This window comes from Colletotrichum fructicola (genome assembly GCF_000319635.2).
Source record: "Colletotrichum fructicola Nara gc5 chromosome Unknown KSG_Nara_v1_contig03, whole genome shotgun sequence".
NCBI lineage: Eukaryota > Fungi > Ascomycota > Sordariomycetes > Glomerellales > Glomerellaceae > Colletotrichum > Colletotrichum fructicola.
In genome coordinates, this window is record NW_027094053.1 from 5578665 (window position 1) to 5603020 (window position 24356).

Consider the following 24356-nt stretch of genomic DNA (forward strand, 5'->3'; position numbering starts at 1 on the left):
TCCCCCGCACTCCCCCGCCTCGGTATGATGCAATGACACACAGCGTGTGGCAGTCAAAGCACTAGGCATGACCGGCAAAAGACCCTTAAATACTGATGAACAAACGCGTCGTGATGGACAAAGTGCAGGTGCTAACTTTCTTCGGATGATCAATCGATAACCCTGAATATCCAATTTTCACATCAGCTACGTGATCGGGAACATAGTGCGGCATCGACAGCATTTCATCGTCACAAACATTTGGCATAGATATCATGTCGTCTTCGCAAGGGCCAAGACTGGCTGGCAAGGTTGCGGTCATCACTGGTACACCGTTCGATTCGGGTCGAGGGTTTGACTGACAAGTTTCCACAGGAGGTGGCCATGGATTCGGTGAGGCAATTGCTCGCAGATTCGCACTGGAGGGCGCCAAGGTTCTCATTTCGGACATCAACGAGGCCGACGGACAGAGGGTAGCAAGCGACGCGCCCGACGCGATATCCTTCTGCAAGGCAAACGTGACGGATGCCGGGGAGTGGGAGATGTTGTTGGACACCGCACAGGAACGATACGGACGTATCGACATCTTGATCAACAATGCAGGCACCACTTACAAAAATAAGGTTGGCGACTAGCTCCGTCTCATTTCCCATCTTTAAAAGAAGTTTGGGCGAAGCAGAATATGCTAAATCCGATTCTTGTGTAGCCAACGGCAGAGGTGACCGAGGCCGAATTCGACAGGGTTTTCAACGTCAACGTCAAGGGCATCTTCTTGGGTACGAATGCCCTGATGCCCCGACTTATCAAGCAGGGAAGTGGCGGCGTCATGCTCAACATCTCTTCAATTGGGTCGGTCAGACCTCGACCTGGATTGGTGTGGTATAATGCTTCCAAGGGCGCGGTTTCAAACGTACGTTGGTGTTGGTCTTTCATGAGATGCACGGGGTTGCTGCTAATTTACACGGTGCTCATCAGGCCACGAAAGGACTTGCGGCCGAGTACGGCCCTCATCAAATCCGCGTCAATTCCATTTGTCCTCTTCTGAGCGGCACTGGATTGTGAGTTTTTCTTTGCTTTCCTTTTTTTTCCCCTTATTTGATTTCGACGGATGGGGTGCTGACGCGACTAGGTTCGAGCACTTCGCCGGGATGCCGGATACACCGGAGAATAGGAAGAACTTTATTGGCAACGTCCCACTAGGGCGTCTATGCGAATCTGAAGACGTCGCCAACACCTGCTTATTCCTGGCTTCTGATGAAGGCAAGTTCATCACTGGCATTAACATGGAAGTTGATGGAGGCAGGGCCGTTTAATTCTATGGGCATGAATGCACTCATGAGTTCATGACGGTCGTAGCTCTTGATATCTGTAGCAGCCCTAAATTATGAAAAGAATCATCCTCAATAATGCGCCTCTAATCTTCGCACTAGCACTGAGCCCCTGTCTTGTACACTGGACGGCGCATATATGCCGAGAATAAATAGTTCTCTGAAATTGGTTGCATTATTCTAGGTCTCCATCCGATTCTACCGAAGTCAACTCCTATGAACGATTTATTCCCTTTGATATGTCGGAACGGTGACTTACACCCGAAGCTCTGGTACAATTTCTTCTAGCTCGTGTCCAGGCTGAGTGGTATACTCTAAGAAGAGCAGCATTGCCACTAAGTAGCCATGTAAGCTGACGACGTGAATTAAGGGCGACACCTGTACTCACCTTCTGGTATCCTTTGCATTCGAATTGGTTATTGCCTAGCCCTGTGGCGCTCAACATCGTATTTTTCTCTACGACGAGATTCTTGAGATCGGTTCTCATATCACAAGCTATCGCAGGGCCTCCATCAATAGAGCACGTCCCGGTCATGGTAGCTGTCCAAGTGTTCTCGTTCAGCGAACATACAGTCTGCCGGGCTTCAAGTTGCTCAGTGGGCAACCCTAGGGCAGGCTGGGTCATGGCTGCTAAGGCAGCGGCTAAGCAAATAAGAGTGTGAGAAAGCATTGTTCAGGATGTCTTGTGGTCGACTGTAGGCGATATGTCAAGTGCGATGTGTGAATGAAGTTCCTCTGTAGAGATGACGAGACATACTCACTCCTTTAAATAGTCTTTGCATCTTGCGGCTGTGTGGTGTTGGCAGCAGAGCCGCCTGGATTGAATTTCTAGTTGGCGTTAACTGCGAGTCATAATAAACCTTATATAGATTCAGATTTATTAGAGGCCGAGTACGCGGTATGATTGAAGGTTTCAACCGAATTAAAGTAAAATAAGGTAGTTCTTGGAACCGGGAACATACTGACTCAGGGGTCGATCTTCCACCGAGGACTCCGGGACCACAACCACCTAAACACCGACGGATGTGTTTTTCTTAATCCTTGGTGATTTCAGTGCAGCGACTCTAACTATTATCACGGCCACCATAGTTCACGAGAGCCGCAGCTTAGAATATCAATAGCAGCCCTGAATCATCAAAGAATTATCCTAAACAATGAGTATCGGATCTTCATATCGGTAGCGAGCCTCACCCTTGAAACTTGGAAAGCGCATGTCAAGATGACGCCCATAGGATTAATTCAATTGCATGTTGCTTATGGGATGTTGAGTTAGTTTTACGATGTTCAGTAAGAAGTGACGTTACAACGCTTTGAGCCACGAGTTTAAAAATGGTTTCTTGGGCTCACAAAGGACTAACTACTAATCTTGACATACATTCTTTCTCTAACTGATTGCTAAGACCTGTGACAGCCTGAGCCTTGAAGTGCATAAGCCTACCGCAGGGGTTGACTGAAGTGGAAAATGCGTAACCTGTTGTAGGCACGGGACTCTTCAGATCGGCGACCCAACAAAGATAACAAAGAACCATCTTCCTGTCGTGAGACGTTTCGTGTCGAACTGCAGCCGTTGTCGACAGAAAATGTTCATCAAAACATGATAGATTCGTAAATTGTCGGTACTCGACCTTCTGTGAAGAATTCCTACAGAGAGCGCCTTCTGCGATTTATCAACGTCATTGGTCACAAACAAACCCATAAGAGGGTAGCACAAGGGTTCGTATGTTGACCTCAGCTCAGAATCGAGAGGATGCTGTGTCCACTCCGAAGATATAAAGTCATCCCGGATGGAGACGCTCGCGCCCTCTGTTACTGTACTATTAAATGCACAAAATAAGGCACGTACAGAAATAATTGACATCGTCATTCTGTGCTTGTAAAATAAGCAACGATCTTTTTTCATGGTTCAAATCAACTATCATGATCTTCGGACTGTTCTTCGCCCTTGCCCAGATTTTGGTGCTAGCGGAGGCTTCTCGTAATACAACAGGGAGTTCCGATTTTGGTCGCTTCCAAACTTCATCGACCCTGTTTTCTCAAGCGACTTTAACAAACAGTTCCCATTTCCAGACTCCATCGATGCTCCTCTCTCAGACGACTTGGACGAACAATTCTCGTACGCAGCGGACATTCCCTTTGATAACAGCTCCGTCGTCGTCCATCAGTAACGTTACTACCAGCTTCCAAAGCTCATCATATCCACCAGTGTCGGTCAGTACCTCTAGCTATCTTCGGACGGTCCCATTGGCGACACCCTTGCCATCATCTACGAAGGACACTATTAGTCTTCCCCAGAATTCATCATATCCTTTATCTCCACATACGTCAACAGATAGTTCTGAGTATATATGGACTGTACCGTGGGTCACAACTCGGTCATCTTCCACGGAGGATTCCGGGATCACAATCACGCAAACACCGACAGGTGCCTCTTTCGTGACCCTTAGCGACTTCAGTATAACCACTCCAACTATCATCACGACCACCAAAGCCGGAAGCAACGACCAAGAGATCGTGCCAGGTACGATGCTGCACCTTGATGGAAGCCTTCCTTGCTGATATGTCGCAGTCATTCTTGTGAAGCCGAAGAAGAAGAACCCCACAGACCCGGATCCAATTCCAGTGCCGGTGGTCTGCTTTGGGTGCTTTCCGGGTATCCAATTCCCACCAAAGATCAAAGTGACACTTAAGTTACCTGAGATTTGCATTCAGATTCTATGGTTCAAGATTGGAAACTGTCCCTCGGGCGAAGACAAAAAGGGCGGAGGTGGTGGTGGAGGCGACGGCAACGACGATGACAAACCCGACGACGAACCCGACGACCCGGAGAGCACACAAAAGTCAACAGAAAAGACATCGTCAGCGTCTTCGTCTTCGTCATCTTCTTCATGCACCGTTACTGCGACTGCTACTCACCAGACGGTGTATTGCTCTGTGACCCAGGGTAAGTCAGCAATGTCCCTCAAATTTCCATGGATTGATCTGATTCTAATATTATTGTTACTTTCCAGGCGTCCGTGGAGACAGTACCTCCCTCCTGACGACGGCTCAAACTACATGTCTTAGCAGCACCTACACAACGATCACCGGCTGCAGCGTCACAAACACAGCGACAACAGTGACCACGACCGTTGCCAGCACTCAGATACCATTTTATCCGCCTTGTTCTCCGCATATTTGCGGTGGCGGTGTCTGCCAATCCACTCCAAATCGGGCGTTGTCTCGCGACATGGAAAAGCGCGGAAACCCAGCTCAGGGCGAATGGGTTGATCCCGACGACTATCCCAACGGATATGCCGAGTTTATGCCTGCTCAGCTCCGAGAGGCAAGAAGTCGGCCGGGAGGTGAAGGCTTCGCACCGAAGCTCCTCAAGCAAGGCCCGGGTCCTGCTCGAGGGCCCTATCCCATCTTCAACGATACCGACGAAGGTGAAGAAGCAGCGCGGGAGTATTATTACTCGGAGCTGCCTGTATCGACCGAATTTCTTATTTTTGAGGACGAGGTACAATCGCTGGCCATTGCCCGGATGGTCGGCTGCGATGCGATCATACTGGTCTCACGCCTGGGCGCCTTCGTTTGCCATTTCTATCAAGGATCCTGGGACAGCGATAGACACATGGACGACCTTATGAGATTCTGTTACTACGGGCGCCCGGAAAACGACCCAATGCGTGAATGGGCTCAGTACGGCATTGACAACGTCAGAGACCATCCTGAGGAGGGCAAGCGAGGCATCATACTCGGGGACCAGGACTCCGACGCAGAGGAAGACGATTTCGAGGATATTGTCGCCTTCATCATTACGCCCAGAGTGCGGCCGAACATTTGGATAATCGACCGTGACGGGCCCAGAGTCATACCAGATGAAGAGATTCTGGCCCCTGACGTTATGGCAGGCCGTCTTAGATATGCGCCAGACAGAGTCAACAGAGTCAAACTGATCTTGACGGGAATCTTCCTCGACATTCCTATCAAGACGATCGATTATCCTCCTGCAATGCTACCGTATGCCGAATGGAGTAGGCTCGAGGCTCTTGATGATACGTTTGCTTTTGCCGAGGGGCTTCAGGACAGCATTGTCGATACGCCCCGCGGTAAGATTCTTCTCCAGTATCAGCCAGCGGCATCCTGTGATCAAGAGGCTGAGGTACGGCTGTTTGTTGATGTTCTCGGATATCAGGGGGGAAATAAATGGCGTCCGGAGAGTAACCAGGTGTTTCAAGGCTCACCTGCCACTGGTGCCCGATTACGCAGACAAGCATGCCGTCGACCGAACCGAAATGACACAACTTCAGTCGGTGGCAGCGCATCAGCGACCTCCCATCCAGTTACCTCGATGCCGCCGGTACTGTCTATCACATCTCGGAGAAATGAGTCGATACGGCTCTCGACGGCATCGTTGTCTTTGAACATCACAATGCTGCCTCCCGTCACGGCGAATACTACCACAGTGGCAAACAGCACAATCATGTCGACTGGTTCCAAATCATCCTTGGTATCTTCGGAATCGTCAATCGCGTCTTACAGAACTTCGTCGGCCGCGCGGAAATCATCATCGGCCACTTCGAAGTCCGCCGCAGTTACCTCAAAGCCGACCTCGTTGACAAGGACCCTCAGCACCTCCGCTCCATCCACCGCTCCGTCGGCTACAAAGACCACGTCAGCAACCAGCAGCGACCCGCTGACGTCTGTCGACCCAAGCCCAAAACTCACACCGTTAACCAAACCAGGCGTTCCCGCCCCCTCCAAATTCAAGACATCACTGTTGATGACCTCCGTCTCCACCGCGCGAACTGTGGACCGGCTGCCTGCTACCCAGGCTCCAATAAAGCCAGAGCCGTTCAGCGTGCGAATTCATTACAAAGAATGGACGAGCAGTTGGGGCGGTGCCATAGGCACCCAGGGCGTGTGGGAGATGTTCGTTGCTGGGGTGAGAGCCGAAGTCGACCTCTGTGAGACGGAGGACGTAGGCCATGAGTTCCAGAGCGATTTCCGTCCGTCCGAATGGTTTGACGACAAGCGGCCGCCCAGCTTCGAGGCGGATCAGGCCATATTCGGGAGGAAGAACTGCAGGTACAAGGAGGGCGGCAAATCGGTGCCGGGCAGGTTTTCGTGCGACGGGGTTGACGAGTTTGACTGTCGCTTGAGCGACCGTCCAAAGGTCGAGTGCAAGGAAGTATTTGATATCAAGGTGTTTTATGGCATGGTGGAATGCGTGTTTCCTGTGCAGTAGCATGCATGCGTATGAAGTTGGAACTATTTGACATGTCAAGCATTGCATAATTTTCATCGAGACAACGTTTTCGTATGTGTATTCTTAGAGACACGGAGCAGCAAGGGGAATTTGACTGCAACGATGTGTTACACTTCACCTATTGGTAGGTATTTGATTGAGTGGAGTGTTACACAGAAGATTGGGCACAGCAGCATGTTGGCTCTCCAGCAGCAAGACGCTTCTGTACACTTTGTGATTTCCTACACCATATAAATGTATTGAATCACCACGTTCGACGTTCTCGGTGAACTTCCAAGAGGTCTTCAGCCGCCTGAGTGTCACAAACGGCCTCGCTGACGCGGCCTGGAATTACATTTGTTCATTGTATTCGCTTGCACAACTTATCAGCGGGATTGTGCAGCGCACTGAGATAGTTGTATTACTCCAAGCGGATGGAAATGCCGGGACGTGTAACCTCACATTGTGGGAGCCCCCAAGTAATCCGTCCGGGCTGATTGGATGAGCCAAGCGAACTGGGGACAACATTTACAGTCAGAGGAAGCAATGAGGCTCAACTACATCCACCCACGCCACACGGCATTCCATCTGCAAATTATTTGACAGCGGCAAACATGCCATGATTGGTCGATTTACAGAGCGCCTTGTCACCAGTAAAAGGGCATTCTATTCATCTTCACACGGAATCTGATTATCTTGGGAACCTATTCCCATTTTCAAAGATGTCCACGACGCACGATTATGAATACATCCCACTCCAAGACCCAGAAATATAGATCAGGCTTCTGAGGCTATCCCTCTCGACCGACGATCAACCCGAACTTAGAGGGGCTGATCACCTGCCGTCGGGAAGAAGCCCCACCGTACCAACTCGTGTCTTGACACCTGGGGCTAGCAAGACCCTACTTCTACCGTCTTCCTCCGAAGCGATGGGAATAAACAGTGTAGTTGCCTACAAAGTGGCGCTGGACATCGACTAGTATTGGGATGAACCACCCAATCTACGTCAGACATGGATATTGTCTCCATCCTCTCCTCACGCCCGACTGGGCTTGACGTCAGGGCCACCGAATGCGTACATACCACATGGCGAAGGTTCCATATCAGACCGAATCTCGAAGCAATGCTCCAACAATTTCGCACTTTGTCTGGTTCGAAGGTCTTCTGGGTCGATACAATTTGTATCGATCAAAACAATAACAACGAAAAGGGACACCAAGTCCGAAACATGGACAAGATTTATAGGGATAAGAGACTTCTCATATGGCTAGGAGAGCCAGCGGACGACAGCAACGTGGCTCTCGACCTGATCGAAGCAATGGACCGCTACATAGAGGCAGAAAAGGACGGCTCTGAAAAGGTCGTAGATGAAGACCTCTTCGAAAGCACTTCAACATGGAAGGCGTTTCGCGAGTTTATTAGACGTCCTTGGTTTACCCGCCGTTGGATTGTACAGGAGTTCGTTCTGTCCAGGCATAAGCATGTCTACGTGGGGAATCGCAACTTCTGCTTTGAAACAATAATCGTTTTGTGTTGCTTAATCCAGCACCAGCGCCGCTATCTTTCCGAAGACGAGGAAGAGTACAGTGTATGCGGCGGACTTGGAGAACACTCAAAACCTCTCAAACACGGCTTCCAAGCGCCGATTCTGGACCCCACTGATAATCTCATTCGACTTTGGAATGTCTTCCAAGCAGTTGGACGAGAGGAAACCTCTGATCTAACCCTTGAGAACCTGCTGGACAATTTTGCGTCATTCGAATCTCATGATCACAGGGATGGAATTTACGCTTTGATATCTATGGCCAGCGACGTACATAGGATGGACTGGTTTCCGGACTATTCAACAAACCAAACAGTCACAGACGTCTATAATCAAGCCGTGCCCCACATCGTGCGCAGTGGTGGCTCCATTGACGTTATATGCCATCGTGCACATGACTGGGACCCTGCCCAATCAGTCTCCCATCCCTCACGCTAGATATCGTAGTTCGGCCCACAAAAGGCTGAACTCTGGCCCGGACATTTTCATTCTCTTCATGGATACAATACGAAGTCTTTGGCGACATTTGGGCGCCCACTACGTGCTTTGAGGCAACATCACCCAGCATTTTATCCTCGTGAATGTCATGGCTGTGGCTTGTATCATCTATATCGAAGATGCGATGGGTGCAAGGCGTTAATCGAGGGAACAGGATAGAAATGCTTGGACTGCTCGGACTTCGATTACTGCCACAGATGCATATGCTATAGCGCTTCACACCATGATGGAGCACACGGGTTCGAGATCTACAACAAGACCATTTACTTTGCTTCGGGTATAACAGTTGTGCACCTCCCTCCTAAACCTCGGTTATTCAGTGATCCGCTCACCTGCGAGGGTGCTCCTTTCGGTCATCTCACTACCCTCCCCGCCCCCGGGTTTCTAGTGTATTCCATTCGAGATATCCGGACGCCAGGGAGAGTTGTTTATCAAACCGATGGACTGGGCTTCTGGGTGCCTCAAGATGGATGGAAAGGTCTACCAGGAATGAAGGAAATAGGCTTGGATGAGGATGGTCGATTTGAAGACAAGTTCTTCAGGGCTCTCACTTGAAACAGAAGAATTCTCGACAATAGAATTTGCTATATACCGGAAGAAGATCTGAAGCTCTATAAGAAGAGCTATACATCAAGCAAAGATCCAAAACTTCACGACGGCAAGCTGGCTAATTCCGTCACTTTCATGTTGTCCAACAGCCGAAGGTTTGCGACAACAGAGAAATCTTTGGGGTTTGTGCCATACGAAGCTCGTGTTGGGGACCGCATTGCGATTTTGATGGGTTGCTCTGTTCCAGTTGTAATTCGGGCCTGGTCAAGCGAGGAAGGCGATCCATGGTTGACGATAGGTGAGTGCTACATGGAGGAATTGATGGAGGGAGGATACACGGCTGTCGCGAGAGAGCGTAGTATTTTCCGACAAGAAATTAACTTAATGTAGGAAACAGACTTTCTTATTAATTTAGCGCTTATATCTTCTTTTCTAAGCTCTCGATTGACGATTTTGTAGCGCAGGTTATTATCAACTTAAAGTCAAATTATCGCGCACAATAGCTAAAGCCTAGAATGGGCTGTTTTGCTCTGCGCCGGTGATGCGCAAGATCCTATTCGACTAACTCGGTCTCCCTATGTATTCTCACATGTTCCCCAAGACAGACTTCGACTTCAAAAGAATCGAGGAGAAGATCTTGGACAATTCACGGACTCATAACACCAGATCGTTCGGGACTCAAAGACCGGTGACGATGAGCTTCTCAGACTGCCGTCCGCATCAACCGACATGTGAAGCCCGCGAAACGAGTCCGGTGGGGACCCAGCTACAGGGGCCATGATCCAGCGCAACATGGACCGCAATGTCGTCATTCCTTCGTCCTCTTTTCGCCGAGAAAGCATTTCGCTCCGTCGCTCCGTCGCGTTATTCAACCAAACGCGAGTTCGCCAATATGCATCACCGCCCGACAATAAGGAAGGACGTCGGAACACCCGGCCCATGTCCACGTCTACAAACTCCCGGCCTCGACAACCGACAATCTGCAACACAAAGTCTCGAACGGCTCCGAGTCGGAACCCACGGCTGGGTCTTCCCCCCCACCCCCACCCCCGGTTAGCGCACGCCCCGCTGGGCACCACGGCATTTGGCCCCGGGAAAACAAAAAGGAGGGAAGGGGCGCTCGCTGGAGGAGGGGCGAAGAATGCGAGGGGGGGAGCTTTTCTTTCGCGACCGCATGGGTGCCCGTACATTTCCGAGGGAAGCCGGCGGGGCAACAGTTCAGTTACCGACCTGTGGTTTCAACGTAGGTTTTGCGTGTGCTTTTTTTGGGTTCTGTCGTCTGATGGAATGTGAATTTCGAATCAAGAGGGATTGCGCATTGTCTGACTCGATTCTGTTGTTCAATCCTCACGTTGGAGAGGCTCGTCGTTCGGGCTGGTGCTCTCCGACAGTCTCCGTCGCGACACAGGTAACACCATCCAAAATGCCCCCCCACCATCCCTTCCCCAGGGAACACCCGCGCTCGCGAGCCGAGGATGTTGGTGTCGTCAGTCCGGAAATCCCGCCAGCGGTACACGCACAGGTGTCACTGTCACATTGCAATCAATCACACTTTCAAACGCTCCGTTGAACAGAATTTTGGGATCTATTTTTTGTGTGGGCTGCGCCGACGCCGTTTGGTCGTCGCGCATGAGGGGGGGAATATACAACAACTGTGTCTTCAATCAAACAATGCCTCCTCTGATGCTCGGAGCAAGATGCCCAAAATATGCCAAAAAGAAAAAAAAAAAGTAAAAACGTGGAAAAATATCATTCTAAGCACCGGCCGTAGATGAATGCATCGCATCGCCCCATATCCCTTTTCTTGGTGGGATATTTTCCATTACTTAAAACTTGTTCTGGTTCGCGTTCTGCTTGAACATGGTCGCGTCGGGCTTGTACTTCTTGGACACCAGGCGCACGTCGTACTCGACATCCAGCACGGCGCCGTTGGGCTCGTCCTTGACGGGCACGAAGTCGAGCAGCAGGTCGGGCTTGACGGCGCTGACGGTGTCGGTCTCGAGGTAGGGGTCGTCGCGCGGGTACAGCTGGGCCGTGACACCAATATAATCGTCGTGGGTGACCATCATGTGGATGTGGGCGGGGCGGTAGGGGTGGCGGCCCATGATCTTGAGCAGGTCGGCCGAGGGGCCGGTGGTGTCGATGGCGTACTCGGTGGGCTTGAGGCAGTAGAACCAGAAGCGGCCGTCGGCGTCGGTGCGGAACTTGCCGCGCAGGTTGTGGCGGGTCTGGTTCTCCGGGTCGAAGACGTCGTACTTGCCGTTGGTGGAGGCCTGCCACATGTCGAAGACGGCGTTGGGGATGCCCTTGCCGGTCTCGGCGTCGTAGATGCGGCCGTGGAACTTTGTGAGCTGGGCCTTGTTGTCGTTGGGCATGTTCTGCACGACGGAGGCGCCGAGGTCGCGGAAGGGGGTCTCGGGGGACCAGAAGGGGCCGAGGATGGTGGAGGAGGTGGGCTGCGCGCCGGACTCTGTGACGACGTGGTTGTTGATCTCGTCGACGAGGCTGTTCAGGAGTCGTTAGACTTGATTTTTTTTTTTATGAAGAAGTGACGGAAAGACTTACGACTCAATACCCAGAATGTCCATGACTCTCCAGGCCTCGTTGCGGTTCTTCTTGTAGGCCTGGCCGATGGAGTTGATGTAGTTGACGCCGAGCACCCACTCGTCCTGCTTCAGCTCGACCTCCCTGCAGAAGTCGTGCATGTGCCTGATGAGGGAGGTGAGGATTTCCCTGTGGCGGGGCAGGGTCTCGGGGGCCATGAGGTCGATGACATGTTGTGTGAAGTTGGGGTCGAACTTGCTGTTGTTGTCGTTCTGGTTGCTGGTCTTGACGCCGTTGGTGCCGTTGGCTCCGTTGGTGTGGCCGTTGGTGTGGGCTCCGTTGACGCCGTTTGTTGCCATTGTGACGGTTGTTGTGTGTGTTTGTGTGTGTGTATGAGAGATGGGGGGGGGGGGGGGGTTGTGAGGAGGGGGTATCAAGAATGAGAGTTTTACAGATTGCTTCGCGATTACGGTAAAGGGCGAAGGACAGGTAGCGCGGGGCTCTGGTTGTAGAGGATGATGATGTCTAGGGAAGAGAGAAGAGGCACGATGGACATGTCACAAAGGGGGACCCTGAAGTTAAGTATGAATCTCAGGGACGCGGGAGCAGTAGGGATGAAAGAATGGACCAGGACCCGAGGGCACGAGTCGTCGTATGATGGGCGGCAAGAGAAATCGGCAAATTGACCAAAGGCGCAATCACGATTGGGGAGGGGACCTTGGGGCTGGGCACCCATCCGTATCCGTAAGGGCAGGCAGGTACCCAAAACCGGACCTGGGGGGACCTGGGGTAAAACTTTAGCTCGTGGAATGGCTTTTCGCCTCCGCCGCCGCCTTTCTTTGCGCAGCTGTCTGAGAGTGAAAGAAAGACAGCTTTTGGGCAAAACATATTACCGGAGTGCGCTGCCGTGGAAAAGTAATGTTCCCAGCGTGGCACAGTCCAAGTGCGGGGTATCCGTCAGGTACGTACTTTGTAGTGTAGATGCGGGGGAGGGTGGTCCACTGTAACTCACTGGAAAGCAGCAGATGCGCGGCGCTGAGTGGTTGCATTGTTGAAGGGATGGCCTGTGCGACGGCGCGTGGTGCAGGTATTATATTTTGGAGATGCGCCATTGGACGCCGCCCGTGGGGAAGGGGCTGCCTCCGGGCTCGGGGGTCGGTAACGGATCACGGCTTGAGGCTGCTTGCTTGCTGTCTGCTGTGCGCTCTGCTGCTGCTGCTCGCGTCTTCGCGTGTTACCTCACCCAAGGACGTGGGTCTCGCTTACTCATCACCATGTCCTCACCAGCATGACCTTCAAAAAAAAAAATACCCAAAAAGAGTTTCGGGACGGATTCCTGGCACTTGCACATCGGATGTTTTCATTCTTCAAGCCCCCGTCCATCGTGCCACCCGTGGATCCATGGGGAAGATTGATATCCAAAAGGTTGGGGGAGCGGAGGCGAGGGGGGGAGTTACATGCTTCCGGCAAGACCCAACGGCTTGGTGCACACCACACCACCGGTTCGACGACACGGTTGGGAGGATTAGAATCGTACGTCATGTTGGTCGCGCGCCGACATCCATGGCACGAGGTGCAGCCAGCCTATTGCGCCGTGTCCATCGCATTTCGCCTTTCGTCTATTGGCTTGAGCTGCCTCTCAGGTGTTGGTGTTGGAGGTGTGGCTGAAGGTGGCTTGGTAGGGCAGTCAGTGTCGAGTTCTCATCTTCTAAGCCAGAAATTGGACTTGTCTGTCAAAAGAACTCATATTCATAACGGGTTGCTGATGTTCATTGTGTGTATTGCTATCAAATCTAACCTACCACATCTTGATCAATACTTCACAGTCGCCGTGTTCGCCTCCGGCATCGGCTGGAACTCATTCACCCACTTGTTCCTCGGCTTGCTCAACGTACTCTTCCCACGGCGCAGGAAATTCCCATCGCCCATCTTCCCCAGCAGTCCCCCACTGTCCCTATCCCAAACCACCTTGCCCCTCAAAATGGTATACCGCGGCCAATTTTCAAACTTCATCCCCTCAAACGGCGAGTAATCAATATCGTGGTGCAGCATCTCGTTCTCCAGCTCAAACGCCTCCATCTTCGCCACCTCCCCTCCCCCAGCCGTGGCAGCCACCTGCTCAGCCGTCGGGTACCAAATCACAAAATCCGCATCATACCCCGCCGCAATCGCTCCCTTCCTATGCCCCAACCCATAAAGCTTCGCCGGGTTCGTCGCCGTCACCTCCACAAACTTCTGCGGCGTCACCCGCCCCGACATCACGCCTCCCTGGAACAACACCGGCAGCCGCGTCTCCAAGCCAGGCAGCCCGTTCGGGACCTTATCATACCTCATCCCCCCGTCCGCCGCCAGCCCCGCCTTCTTCCCGCTCGGGTGGTCGTACTTGCTCGGCGCGTGGTCCGAGCTGAAGGTCGTGAACGTCCCGTTGACGATGCCCGTCCACATCGCCTCCAGGTCCATCGCGTCCTCGCGCAGCGGCGGGCTGCAGATGTGCTTCGCCCCCGAGAAGGCGTCGTGCGCGGGGTGGTTCGGCCGCAGCGCGTCCGCCGTGAGGTACAGGTAGTGCGGGCACGTCTCCGCGTGGATCGGCAGCAGCCGCGTCTGCGCGGCGCGCACGTGGCCCGCCGCCGTCTTGGACGACATGTGCACGATCAGGATCGGCACGTCGGAGAGCTCCGCGAGCGAGATGACGCGGTACACGGCCTCGTCCTCGGCGATGTTGGGCCGGCTGATGGCGTGATAGTACGGCGCCGTGAGCGCCTGCTCCGCGAGGCGCGCCGTGATCCAGGAGATCATGTCGCTGTTCTCGGCGTGCACCATCGTCGTCATGCCGAGTGCGCGCGTCGCCATCATCACGTCAAGGATCTCGCCGTCGCGCAGTTTGAGGGGCTCGTACGTCATGTAGAGCTTGACGGAGGAGATGCCCTCCCGCACGTAGTGGGGCAGCTCGTCGCGCAGGATGGAGGGCGTCGGGTTGGTGAGGATCAGGTGGAAGCCGTAGTCGCAGTAGGACTTGCCTGTGGCGCGGCCGTGGTAGTCCTCCACGACGGGGTGGATGGACTCTTGGGTGCGGGACTGCGTAGCGAAGGCGATGACGGTGGTGGTGCCGCCTGCGATGGCGGAGCGTGTGCCGGTTTCGAAGTTGTCTCCTGTGGGTGAGTTGTCCTAGGTTCATGATGGTGAGCGAGAGGCATGAAAGTTGCGGGTGTTTTTGAGACTTACCTGGTCGAGATGGACGTGGGAGTCCACGCCGCCGGGCATGACGAACGCATGCTGGGCATCAATGGTGGTCTTGGCCGAGAAGATAGACTTCAAGTCCTGACCCACTGCGAGGATCTTGCCGTCGCGGACGACGATGTCTTGACGGGCGTGTACATCGGACGCCGTGACCTGGTGTCTTGTGAGTCTTTGTCCTGGTGTTGAGTGATTGTGATGTGGACACTTACAACCGTGGCATTCTCAATGACAAGATCGACCTCCATGATAAAAATGTTGTAATATTTGACTCTTAGGCACTCACTGCAAGGGTCTTCAAGTGAGGATTCTGTGAGAATCCGAGCTTTCTTCGCCCAGAAACCAATGTGACCTTGCTTGTCAAAATTGACTGGGAATGGCTTCACTCTCAATGACAGAAAGTCTCACAGTAATCAATGATTCATGGCGTTCGGCGAGCAGCAAGATAACAAGCACTTGGCCGCGCTGCGACGATAGGCGAACCTAAGATAAAGATAGGCTCGACAGACCGATACGCGGTTGGCGGACGGCCGGCCTATCAACCTTATCGGGCGGACAGGGGTGCGAGGGAGCTCTCCCCGGAGACAGATCGGACAAGGCATCGCCGTGTAAATGCACGTGAGGGGTAAATGTGGTTGCAATTAGCAATAACCGTCTGCAAAGACAAGCCTCTGTATCGTGGTATTCAACAGGATAATAAGAGTGGCGATTGAGCCGTTTGCTGAGCAGGACCAGCGGTCTTTACACGAGAGTTGCAGAAGCCACTCACAGAAAGTAACACACACATCCGCAATGGCATCACCAAGGACACTGCGCGTGGCCGCAGCCCAGATGGGCGCCACACACTACGGCGACGAGCGCAGCAAGACGCTCCACCGCATGATCAAGCTCCTCGAAGCCGCCGCCGCCAAGGGCGCGCAGGTCGTGCTCTTCCCCGAGGCCGCCTTCACCACCTTCTTCCCGCGGCACCTCATCAACGACCCCGTCGAGCTGGACGCCTTCTTCGAGAAGGGCGACGTCTCAACGCAGCCGCAGACGAAACCGCTCTTCGACAAGGCGCACCAGCTCGGCGTCGACATCTCCGTCGGCTTCGCCGAGAAGGCCGACGACGGGCAGACGTTCAACTCGTGCATTTACTACCACGCCAAGAGCGGCTCCATCCTCTCAAAGTACAGGAAGATTCACCTCCCCGGCGACTTCGAGCCGTTCGCGGACCCGGAGGCGACGAACCAGCTCGAGAAGCGCTACTTCAAGCCCGGCGACCTGGGCTTCAACGCCTTCCGCGTCCCGGACCTCGTCGCCTCGCCGCCGGAGCGCGGGGACCCCATCTTCGGCATGATGATCTGCAACGACCGGCGCTGGGCCGAGAGCTGGCGCACGCTGGGCCTGCAGGGCGTCGAGGTCGTGCTGTGCGGGTACAACACGGCCGGCTTCGCGCCGCACCTGTGGGGGTCGAGCGCCGACATGGACCCGGAGGTGGCGCGCGAGAAGGCCGTGTTCCACCACAAGCTGGTGATGCAGGCGCACAGCTACACAAACGCGTGCTTCAGCGTGAGCGCCGCGCGGTGCGGCATGGATGATGGGAAGTACGACCTCATCGGCGGCAGCTGCATCACCGGGCCCGAGGGCGAGATCATCGCGGAGGCGTCCACGACGGAGGACGAGGTGGTGTATGCGGAGATCAACCTTGACGAGTGCCGCCCGGGCAAGGAGCGCACATTCGATTTCGCAAGGCACCGACGGGTGGAGCATTACAGCCGGATCACGGAGCAGACCGGCGTCGTGGAACCTCCGAAGCTCGGGGCCCAGGCGGTGAACGGCGTCACCAACGGGACTGCGGTCAAGGACAAGAAGATCCGCATCCTGCTCGTCAACCCGAACAGCACAAGGGCGATGACGGACGCCTGCGTCGCCATGGTCGAGAGCCAGCTTCCCCCCGACGTGGTCGTCACCGGCTTCACCGCGCCGCGGCCGTCGCCCTCGGCGATCGAGGGCATGTTCGACAACGTAATGTCCGCCGCGGCCGCCGCCCGCGCAGTGCTCCCCCTCGCAGCGACGCACGACGCCGTGCTGGTCGCGTGCTACTCCGACCACGCCCTCATCCGCATGCTGCGCGAGGAGCTCCCGCGGCAGCCCGTCATCGGGATCATGGAGGCCTCGCTCTTCGCTGCGCGCACGCTCGGCGGCCGCTTCGGGCTCGTCGCCGTGAGCGAGCGGTCCAAGGTGTTGCACGAGGACAGCATCCACCACTACGGCTTCTCAACCTCGTGCGCGGGCGTCCTATCCTGCAAGCTCGGCGTGCTGGACCTGCACGAGAAGAGCCAGGACGAGGTGATGGGCATCATGGCGAACGTCGGCAAGAGGCTGGTGGAGGAGAACGGGGCCGACGTGTTGTTGCTGGGGTGCGCTGGTATGACGCCTCTCAAGGGCGCGGTGGAGGAGGCTGTTGGCGATGAAGTGCAAGTCGTTGATGGCGTGTTGGCTGGTGTGCATCACCTGGTGGGTATGGTGAGAATGGGCGGCGCGACGGCGAAGAGAGGTGTGTACAAGAGCTCCGCCGCGGGTCGCAAAGCCCGTGGTCAGGATTGGATTTAAGCGTCTGTAGTTGGAAATGACAATAAAGATGCCCAAATGGCAACAGCATTGGGATAGTGATCACCAATGCCCCAAAAGCCCGCTTCCCAAATTCGGGATGTGACCGCAAACTTGGTACACGTATTATGTATAACAGCTCGTCCTGTGTGGTTGGGTCAATGATCGATTCCCAAGTACGTTTTACTGAGACTTTCATACGTACTCATGATCCTGGGTCTGCGGCAAAATCTATGGACGTCAGCGAGTCCATGTCATCCGCAAACCAACTCGTGAAGTTGTGTGCGAAGTTGTCCACAGCATAGAGATCTTCCAGATCAGTAGTTGTCTCTGGTAGCATGTAGTCCGAGCACAAAGCTTGACCATCGAGCCTCATATGCCCCGCTGAGCTTCCTTCTGGAGCGCCAAGAGATGCAGAAAAGGCCTTCGGAGTCATTAGAAAACACTTTTTGAACTGCCGGTGAAGGTGCGCGCTGGTGATACCCAGCTTCCGGGCCATGCTCTCCACGGTCCACTTGACGTTGTCGGCCTCCGCGGCCACAATCATGGCATGTGCGCGGTATGCAATCCTGCGGCCGCTATTGTCCCTGCTCCAGCTATCATTGCACGGCTCGCACCGCTTGCATGGCCGGTACCCGGATTGCGAGGCATGCTGCAAGTCGTTGAAAAAGATGACGTTGCCCCGTCGAGCGACGCGACCAGGGCAGGTCGGGCGGCAGAAGATCTGGGTTGATTTGACGCCGTAGAAGAAGGACGAGTTGGCGGAGAGGTCGCGGCGAGAGACTAGAAGCCACCGAGCAGAGTCGCTGATTTCGTTGGCTTGAGAGGCCATCGACAGGGGCGGTTGACGACGATGGTTGCAAGTCACGAGGGAAAAGGGCGAGGAAGGTTTGGCATCGAAATTTGGCTTGGCTCAGTGGGTCACGTGTCTCAATCCAGTCTCGGCTTCAAACCGGGGCACTTGATTGGACAGTTCGAGGTTGCTCTTTCGAGCGGATGACATGATTGGTCAGTTTGAGATCACAGCTCCTTCACTTTTTGAAGGGTGTAAGTCAGGTACAAAACGCGTGCCTCTTTCTTTTCAACATGGTCATATTTGACTCTGCTGTAAACATCGTGAAAAAAATTTCATCTGCCAAATCCACTACTCTTTCTAACTTTTCCACACCGCTCAGCATCCCAAAAGACCATGGACAATCCTGCTGCTGCAAATGCGTTTGGCACTCTTGGGGCAGTGCTCTGGTCGCTTCAGGTAAGAATCAACTTTCTTCCCGTGGCTTCTCATTTTTTCATTTGGGGACATCTCTCCTGACGATTATCAAAGCTCTTGCCTCAAATCTGGAAAAACTGGAGGCGGCACGACAGCCAGTCCTTATCGTCGACGTTTTTTCTCTCATGGGCTATCGCCGGAGTACCTCTCGGCGTGTACAACATCGCCGACGACTTCAATGTTGCCCTCCAGATACAGCCCAACATCTTGGTCTTTCTCAGTCTCTGGACTTGGTCTCAATGCAAATACTATGGCGACAACTGGGGCATCAAGAAAATTGTCCCATTTGTCACCGGCCTCGCCATCGTTCTGGCCGGCGCTGAGTATGGACTCGTATACGCACTCAGACTGGCACGCGAGCGCGGGCACATTTGGCCATCAATGCTCATGGCTATTGTAGCAGCGATTTTGTTGGCTGGTGGTGTGCTCAGACATTATATCCAGATGTTGAGGACTCGATCGGACGCTGGAGTGTCTCTGAAGTTTGCGACTCTCGATTTGAGTGGAGATGTTGCGTCGCTTTTGTCGGTGATCTTCCAGAAGACACTAAAAATCTATGGTCTCGTTATTTATGGATCTGAGTTGGCGATTTGGATTGGGCTGATAGGCCTGGCTCTCTATTATCGGCATGTCGGCCAAGGCGAACCCAGCAAAACAACCGGGGCTGATCCAGTGGTGGAAGACAGAGGCAACACTCAGACTACAGACCGCAACAAAGTGCATCAGACTATGTAGAGCTGTACCGAGGCAACATTAGAGATTCCTGGCTTGGTTAGAATACCCAGCAATCATCTGCCAAGTCCCAACATCCCGCCCTCTTCGTCACGAGGTCTCTGGGCCTTGTCAACCGGGTTGCGAAGACATCCAATCTCCATATTGAATAAATCCTCACACGTAAAATATCACGATATCTTGACTAATCCTTCTTTTCGAGCGCAATTGAATAATAACCAGGATCTAGAAGACCGAAAAGCGATCATTTCTCTAGTCGTTCAAGTTCCTACGGGGGTTGGTTCACCGGCGGCCAATCGGCAAACGGCCCGTTATCAGCAAACGGAGCTCTTGGATCCAGCTTCCCCGGCCGCGCGGGGAACTCAAGCGACACGATAGCTGCGCGCATGAACCGGTTCACCAAGACGTGCCGTAACTTTCTTCAACAAGCACATCATGGAGACCGCCGCTCACACTCGTTCCAGGTCGTTCGGTAACCGCAACCGCCACCCCTGCGACTTCTGCCGATACAAGCGCGCGGCCTGTCTGCTGCCCGGGCCCCCGCCCTGCGAGCTCTGCCGGCGGCAGGGAAAAGAGTGCACGTTTGTCGAAGGGCCGAACAAGAGGCGGCGCGTTGCGGAGCGGATTCACAGTCCCTCCGACGATGGCCTGGAGAGTCCGACGTGCCACACCCGGGCTCCGTCCGATACGGAGATGAGGTCTCAGTCGGGAGAGATGAGTTCGCCGTTGAATGAGATGCACTTCATCGCCGATGGGGCGGAATCGGCGAGTCTGGTGTCACCGACCGGATCCCAACGGGAGTGTGCAGATGTGTCATTGCCGGCTTCGCTCGACGCTAAACTCAACCACAACGCGCAAGTCATCGGCCTCAGCGGCGAATCGGACCCGTACTTACTTCAGCTTTACCAGTTTGACGAGAAGGATGAGTGCGAATTTCAGCAATTGCGCATTCGGAGCATGGGTATGGATGATGGGGTCCCTGTTCAGTTCATGCTGCAGAATAATTCGTTAGCGAGCAGAGCACAGCCAGGAGATTTTGGAGCCAGCGAATCAGATATCAGAAATGAGGTCCTCAACATGGTTTCTGAGGACGTCGGCAGGAGACTTCTAAACTTGTAAGTTTCTCTGAGGATTTTTCCTTTAGTATTCTTCTTCTTTAACCGAAAACTGCAGGTTCTGGCGCTATGTGCAGCCATATTTCCCCATCCTCTCGGTGGAATACATCATGCATGGTAACAACGGGGACCCATCAACGTTGCCAACATCCCTGGCAGCAGCCATCTACGGGCATGCACTCCCCTTTTGTGTTTTCGACGACAAACTCTGCGTCGACGTATACACGCCCCCCTCGGCCGACCGTCTGTTCAAGCTTGCATGGATGGCTGCTCTCTCCCAGTTCCACACCCCATCCCTAGCCACTGTGCAGACGATGCTTCTTCTCATACAACGACGCCCAACAAACAGACACGTGGCCGACACGCCGTTCAAATGGGTCATGCTGGCTGACACGGTGGCTCTCGCACAATGCCTCGGTCTCAATCTGGACCCCAGTGACTGGTCAATACCGCTGTGGGAGAAGCGGCTGCGTCGACGACTGGCTTGGGCCGTGTATGTGCAAGACCGGTGGTTAAGTCTGAACTTTGGTCGCAGTTCACACATCCAAGACTGCGACTGGGATGTCTCTTCTCTGGGACCTGAGGACTTTGGAAGCCTCTCGGGGATTGAAGATGAACCTGCGATATCCAAGCACTTTCTACACCTGGCGTCGTTGACCGAGATTGTATCAAAGATTCAGCTGAACATGTTGTACGTCCATTTCTACCCCTCCACAAACCGCATGTAGTGAGCGCTGACTTTATAAGCTCCGTCAAAGCCACCAGGTCCTTGTCAAAGTCACTAGAAGCGAGTTTTGAAGTTGCTAGACCTCTGCGGATTGAGCTTGCCCAGTGGTCTCAAGACCATCCCGATGTGGGCGAACAACCCTCACCAGCTTTACCTCATCATGGGCTCGACGGCAACGGCAGCCTCAGACTTGCATATATCACGGCAAAGGTTGCCGTTTTCAAGGCATTATTGCGACCAAAGAGTAACGAGGCCCCTGCAGAAGCCCGCGCTGCGTTGCGTACGGGCGCGATGGCCGTCGCCAGGGAGATGTACGATTTCCTTGCCAAGCTGGGGCCTCATCATCTGGAAGCCTTCTGGCATTCGTGTAAGCAGCCGACTTCCTCGTTGATAGTCAATGATTCGTGCTAACCAGGATAGACTCTCGTGTCAACTTCGCCATTGCCAGCAACTTCATCGTTCTTCTCTTCGCCCTCTCGCCGACGTTGGCAGATGCTGACGACGCTCTCGCGCTTTTGAATCAATGGCGGAGTTTATTGCGCATCAAATCCAGAAGCTGCGATTTGCTGAACCTCAGCCTGCTACGACTAGACGCAACGTTTGTTGCAGGACTGGGGAAGCTCATTGAACTGAGTCCTGCGGCTGCAGAGGCAGTCCTGAACCGGAAGCTTTGAGGAAGACAACAATGTGCATGCGGAGACTATCTCTCCGCCTGGTTTTGGCAATCCGATTTCATATTCGAATAGCGTGTAAAGCGTGTATTTTTTCCTAGTTAACTCAGCAAATTGCCACCTAGACTTAGCATTATGCCGTCTCAGACACTATACTGCTTGGCTTCCATGCTCTTCTCCGGCTCCATAGGCTCCTCCTTTGGAGATTGTCCCTCGATTGACAGCTCATCCACCTTCTCGTCAACCTTGAAAGGCCGAATCTTCCAGCACGCCCAATACGTGAAACCAGCGATAAGTGTGCTCACCAACCAACTCAGGCTATACAAGTAGGTCGCTCCTTTCGGAACCCCCTTGGCACCACAAGCAGCCGCCAGGCCCGGCATGTTGGGCACAATGGCAAAGATGAAGGCAATGATAGCACGCGGGTTAACTCCAAAGGTGTAGAAGTGGGTTCCCCGTGGATCGTACAGAGATGAGACTCTCATCTGGCGACCGCGGCAGATCCAGAAGTCGGTGACGATAACTCCCGCAATGGCCCCCAAGAAGAGGGAGTAGCCACCAAGGAACGAAGAGAAAGATTTTGCACTGAACTCAAAGTCAGAAAAGCCCTGCTACTGGGGGATGTTACTACTTACCTGTACTGGATATTCCACGGTACAGCACACACTCCAAGGATAGCGCATACATACGCTCCACGTCGGTTGTTCACGTATTTCGGGAACCAAAGCGACAAGTCGTTGCTGAATGACACACTGTTGGCGCTGATGTTTGTACCAATCACGGCAAATGCCCAGCAAAGTCCTGCGAAGAACTGCGCAGCGCGGTTGCTCCAGAGACGGGCAACCTCCAAGGGGTTCCAGGTAACCTCGCCGTAGATGACTTCAGACGCACTGCTGACGGTAGCTCCCAAGACACCACACATGGTGACAAGCACGATGAGTCCGACTGCCTGGGTCCAGAAGACCTGGCGGGGTTCCTTGGCGTATCGTGTGAAATCGGGCATGTTCAATGCAAGAGTCGCCTTGGGGCCGATCGCGCTTGTGACACATTGGAAGAAGACCACGATGGCGGGCGTGCCGTCTTTGATCACGGTTGGCTTTGAGAACGTCGGGCCGAAGCCCTTTGCTGTGATGTTTTAGCAAGATGGAGTACACAGGAGCGAGGCTCATAGAAACTTACCAGCAACGAGAGCCCAAATGAAGAGAGTCAATCCGAAGATCGGCATGATGATCGTCTTGGCCATGAACATGTATCTCAAGCTGCTCACATGAAGCCAAAGCAGCGGGAGTTGAACGATGATGAAGAGGAAGAAGCATAACAGCTCAGCGCTGGTAACGTGGGCGCTTGCCGGCAGGTGGTTGGGGAAGTTGTTGAACGAGGGCCAGATGGCGGCGATCATGACTTGAAGGCACTGTCCGCCCTGGAAAGACTGTGTTCCGAACCAAATACAAGCGACGACACCCCGGACGAAGACGGCGGCGTGCGCACCTCGCAGACCGAAGGATGCTCGAGTGAAGACGGGGAAGTTGATACCAAAGACACAACCAACATATCCGTCCAGCATGGCGGGGATGCATACCAAGACATGGCCGATGAACACCGCGAGAATAGCGAGGCCTGGGTTGAGACCCTTCGTGACTGACGTCGATGACACTGTTTCCGACGGTGCGCTGTTAGCGACAGGCACGATAGAGAGCCCGTATAATGGCGTTTGACGTACCTTGATACATGGAAATCGAGAAGGCTTCAGCGATCCAGAAACCCAATAAGCTAGGCCAGCCCCAGGTGCGCTCCGACGAACCCATCGGGATCGGGTCCATGTCCTTGTTGGACAACCGGCCGCCCTCCGTGCCGAGTTCGGCGCTCTCGGAGCGGAGCTCCAAACGCTGCCGGATCCCCATGATGTGACGTTGATCCTGCTCAATTGAAATTGCTAAGAGAAAGTCAAATTGGGGCAGGAGCTGAAGCGACGTGTCTAAGCGTGCGGAGACTCGGGGCAGTTATTCGATTCTTTTTTTTCTGCTCGTTACATTCCGGCGTTCTTTGTTCATTTCTACAGAGCTGCTTATCGAACCTGTCTCGGCTATCGCTCGTGGTCGCTTTGTGTTCCCCGGTCGTGTCATACCATGACATGAAGATAGGCGTGATAAGTGCCGGGGCGCTATCAGCATGCCTGAAAGTTATCGCCTCAACCATTGGCCTATCTCGGTGTTCCTTGCTGGAACCCAGCAAACGCTGATAGCCCGGACATAATCTTATCGATCGGGTGGTTTCCACGCTGGTGCTGCATGCGGGGATTCCGCGGTGGATCACGAAACATCTGGTTTACTCAGCAGAAAGTCAA

General features: G+C 53.8%; 8 protein-coding genes across 8 annotated transcripts; 4 read left to right on the forward strand and 4 right to left on the reverse strand.

The window, feature by feature from the left end:
• Positions 1-254: 254 nt before the first annotated feature.
• CGGC5_v006373 (4-formylbenzenesulfonate dehydrogenase TsaC1/TsaC2) lies at positions 255-1292 on the forward strand (the record flags this gene model as incomplete). Its single annotated transcript, XM_032031106.1, has 5 exons — positions 255-306; positions 355-602; positions 686-889; positions 955-1037; positions 1109-1292. The coding sequence occupies 5 exons, from the start codon at positions 255-257 to the stop codon at positions 1290-1292; spliced, it is 771 nt and encodes a 256-aa protein (XP_031889461.1).
• A 1932-nt stretch (positions 1293-3224) lies between these two features.
• Positions 3225-6537, forward strand: CGGC5_v006374 (uncharacterized protein; the record flags this gene model as incomplete). The annotated part of the gene is made up of 6 exons (XM_066151690.1): positions 3225-3282; positions 3730-3825; positions 3874-4248; positions 4316-5451; positions 5766-6150; positions 6200-6537. 6 exons carry the CDS (start codon positions 3225-3227, stop codon positions 6535-6537), a joined length of 2388 nt encoding a protein of 795 aa, XP_066009136.1.
• Positions 6538-10953: 4416 nt separating this feature from the next.
• HQD2-1 (Catechol 1,2-dioxygenase) lies at positions 10954-12030 on the reverse strand (the record flags this gene model as incomplete). Its single annotated transcript, XM_032031109.1, has 2 exons — positions 10954-11632; positions 11693-12030. The coding sequence occupies 2 exons, from the start codon at positions 12028-12030 to the stop codon at positions 10954-10956; spliced, it is 1017 nt and encodes a 338-aa protein (XP_031889464.1).
• A 1453-nt stretch (positions 12031-13483) lies between these two features.
• PYD2-1 (Dihydropyrimidinase) lies at positions 13484-15153 on the reverse strand (the record flags this gene model as incomplete). The annotated part of the gene is made up of 3 exons (XM_032031110.1): positions 13484-14836; positions 14894-15061; positions 15118-15153. 3 exons carry the CDS (start codon positions 15151-15153, stop codon positions 13484-13486), a joined length of 1557 nt encoding a protein of 518 aa, XP_031889495.1.
• A 544-nt stretch (positions 15154-15697) lies between these two features.
• On the forward strand, positions 15698-17500 carry DCAS (N-carbamoyl-D-amino acid hydrolase; the record flags this gene model as incomplete). Its single annotated transcript, XM_032031111.1, has 1 exon — positions 15698-17500. One exon carries the CDS (start codon positions 15698-15700, stop codon positions 17498-17500), a length of 1803 nt encoding a protein of 600 aa, XP_031889496.1.
• A 123-nt stretch (positions 17501-17623) lies between these two features.
• Positions 17624-18329, reverse strand: adaA (Bifunctional transcriptional activator/DNA repair enzyme AdaA; the record flags this gene model as incomplete). The annotated part of the gene is made up of 4 exons (XM_066151691.1): positions 17624-17642; positions 17703-17728; positions 17851-17921; positions 17981-18329. 4 exons carry the CDS (start codon positions 18327-18329, stop codon positions 17624-17626), a joined length of 465 nt encoding a protein of 154 aa, XP_066009135.1.
• A 357-nt stretch (positions 18330-18686) lies between these two features.
• Positions 18687-22015, forward strand: CGGC5_v006379 (Transcriptional activator protein DAL81; the record flags this gene model as incomplete). Its single annotated transcript, XM_066151692.1, has 8 exons — positions 18687-18749; positions 18822-19090; positions 19765-19905; positions 19964-20614; positions 20673-21107; positions 21150-21305; positions 21362-21708; positions 21762-22015. The coding sequence occupies 8 exons, from the start codon at positions 18687-18689 to the stop codon at positions 22013-22015; spliced, it is 2316 nt and encodes a 771-aa protein (XP_066009134.1).
• A 140-nt stretch (positions 22016-22155) lies between these two features.
• Positions 22156-23913, reverse strand: CGGC5_v006380 (putative permease; the record flags this gene model as incomplete). The annotated part of the gene is made up of 4 exons (XM_032031116.1): positions 22156-22597; positions 22648-23137; positions 23192-23665; positions 23733-23913. The coding sequence occupies 4 exons, from the start codon at positions 23911-23913 to the stop codon at positions 22156-22158; spliced, it is 1587 nt and encodes a 528-aa protein (XP_031889271.1).
• Positions 23914-24356: the final 443 nt, after the last annotated feature.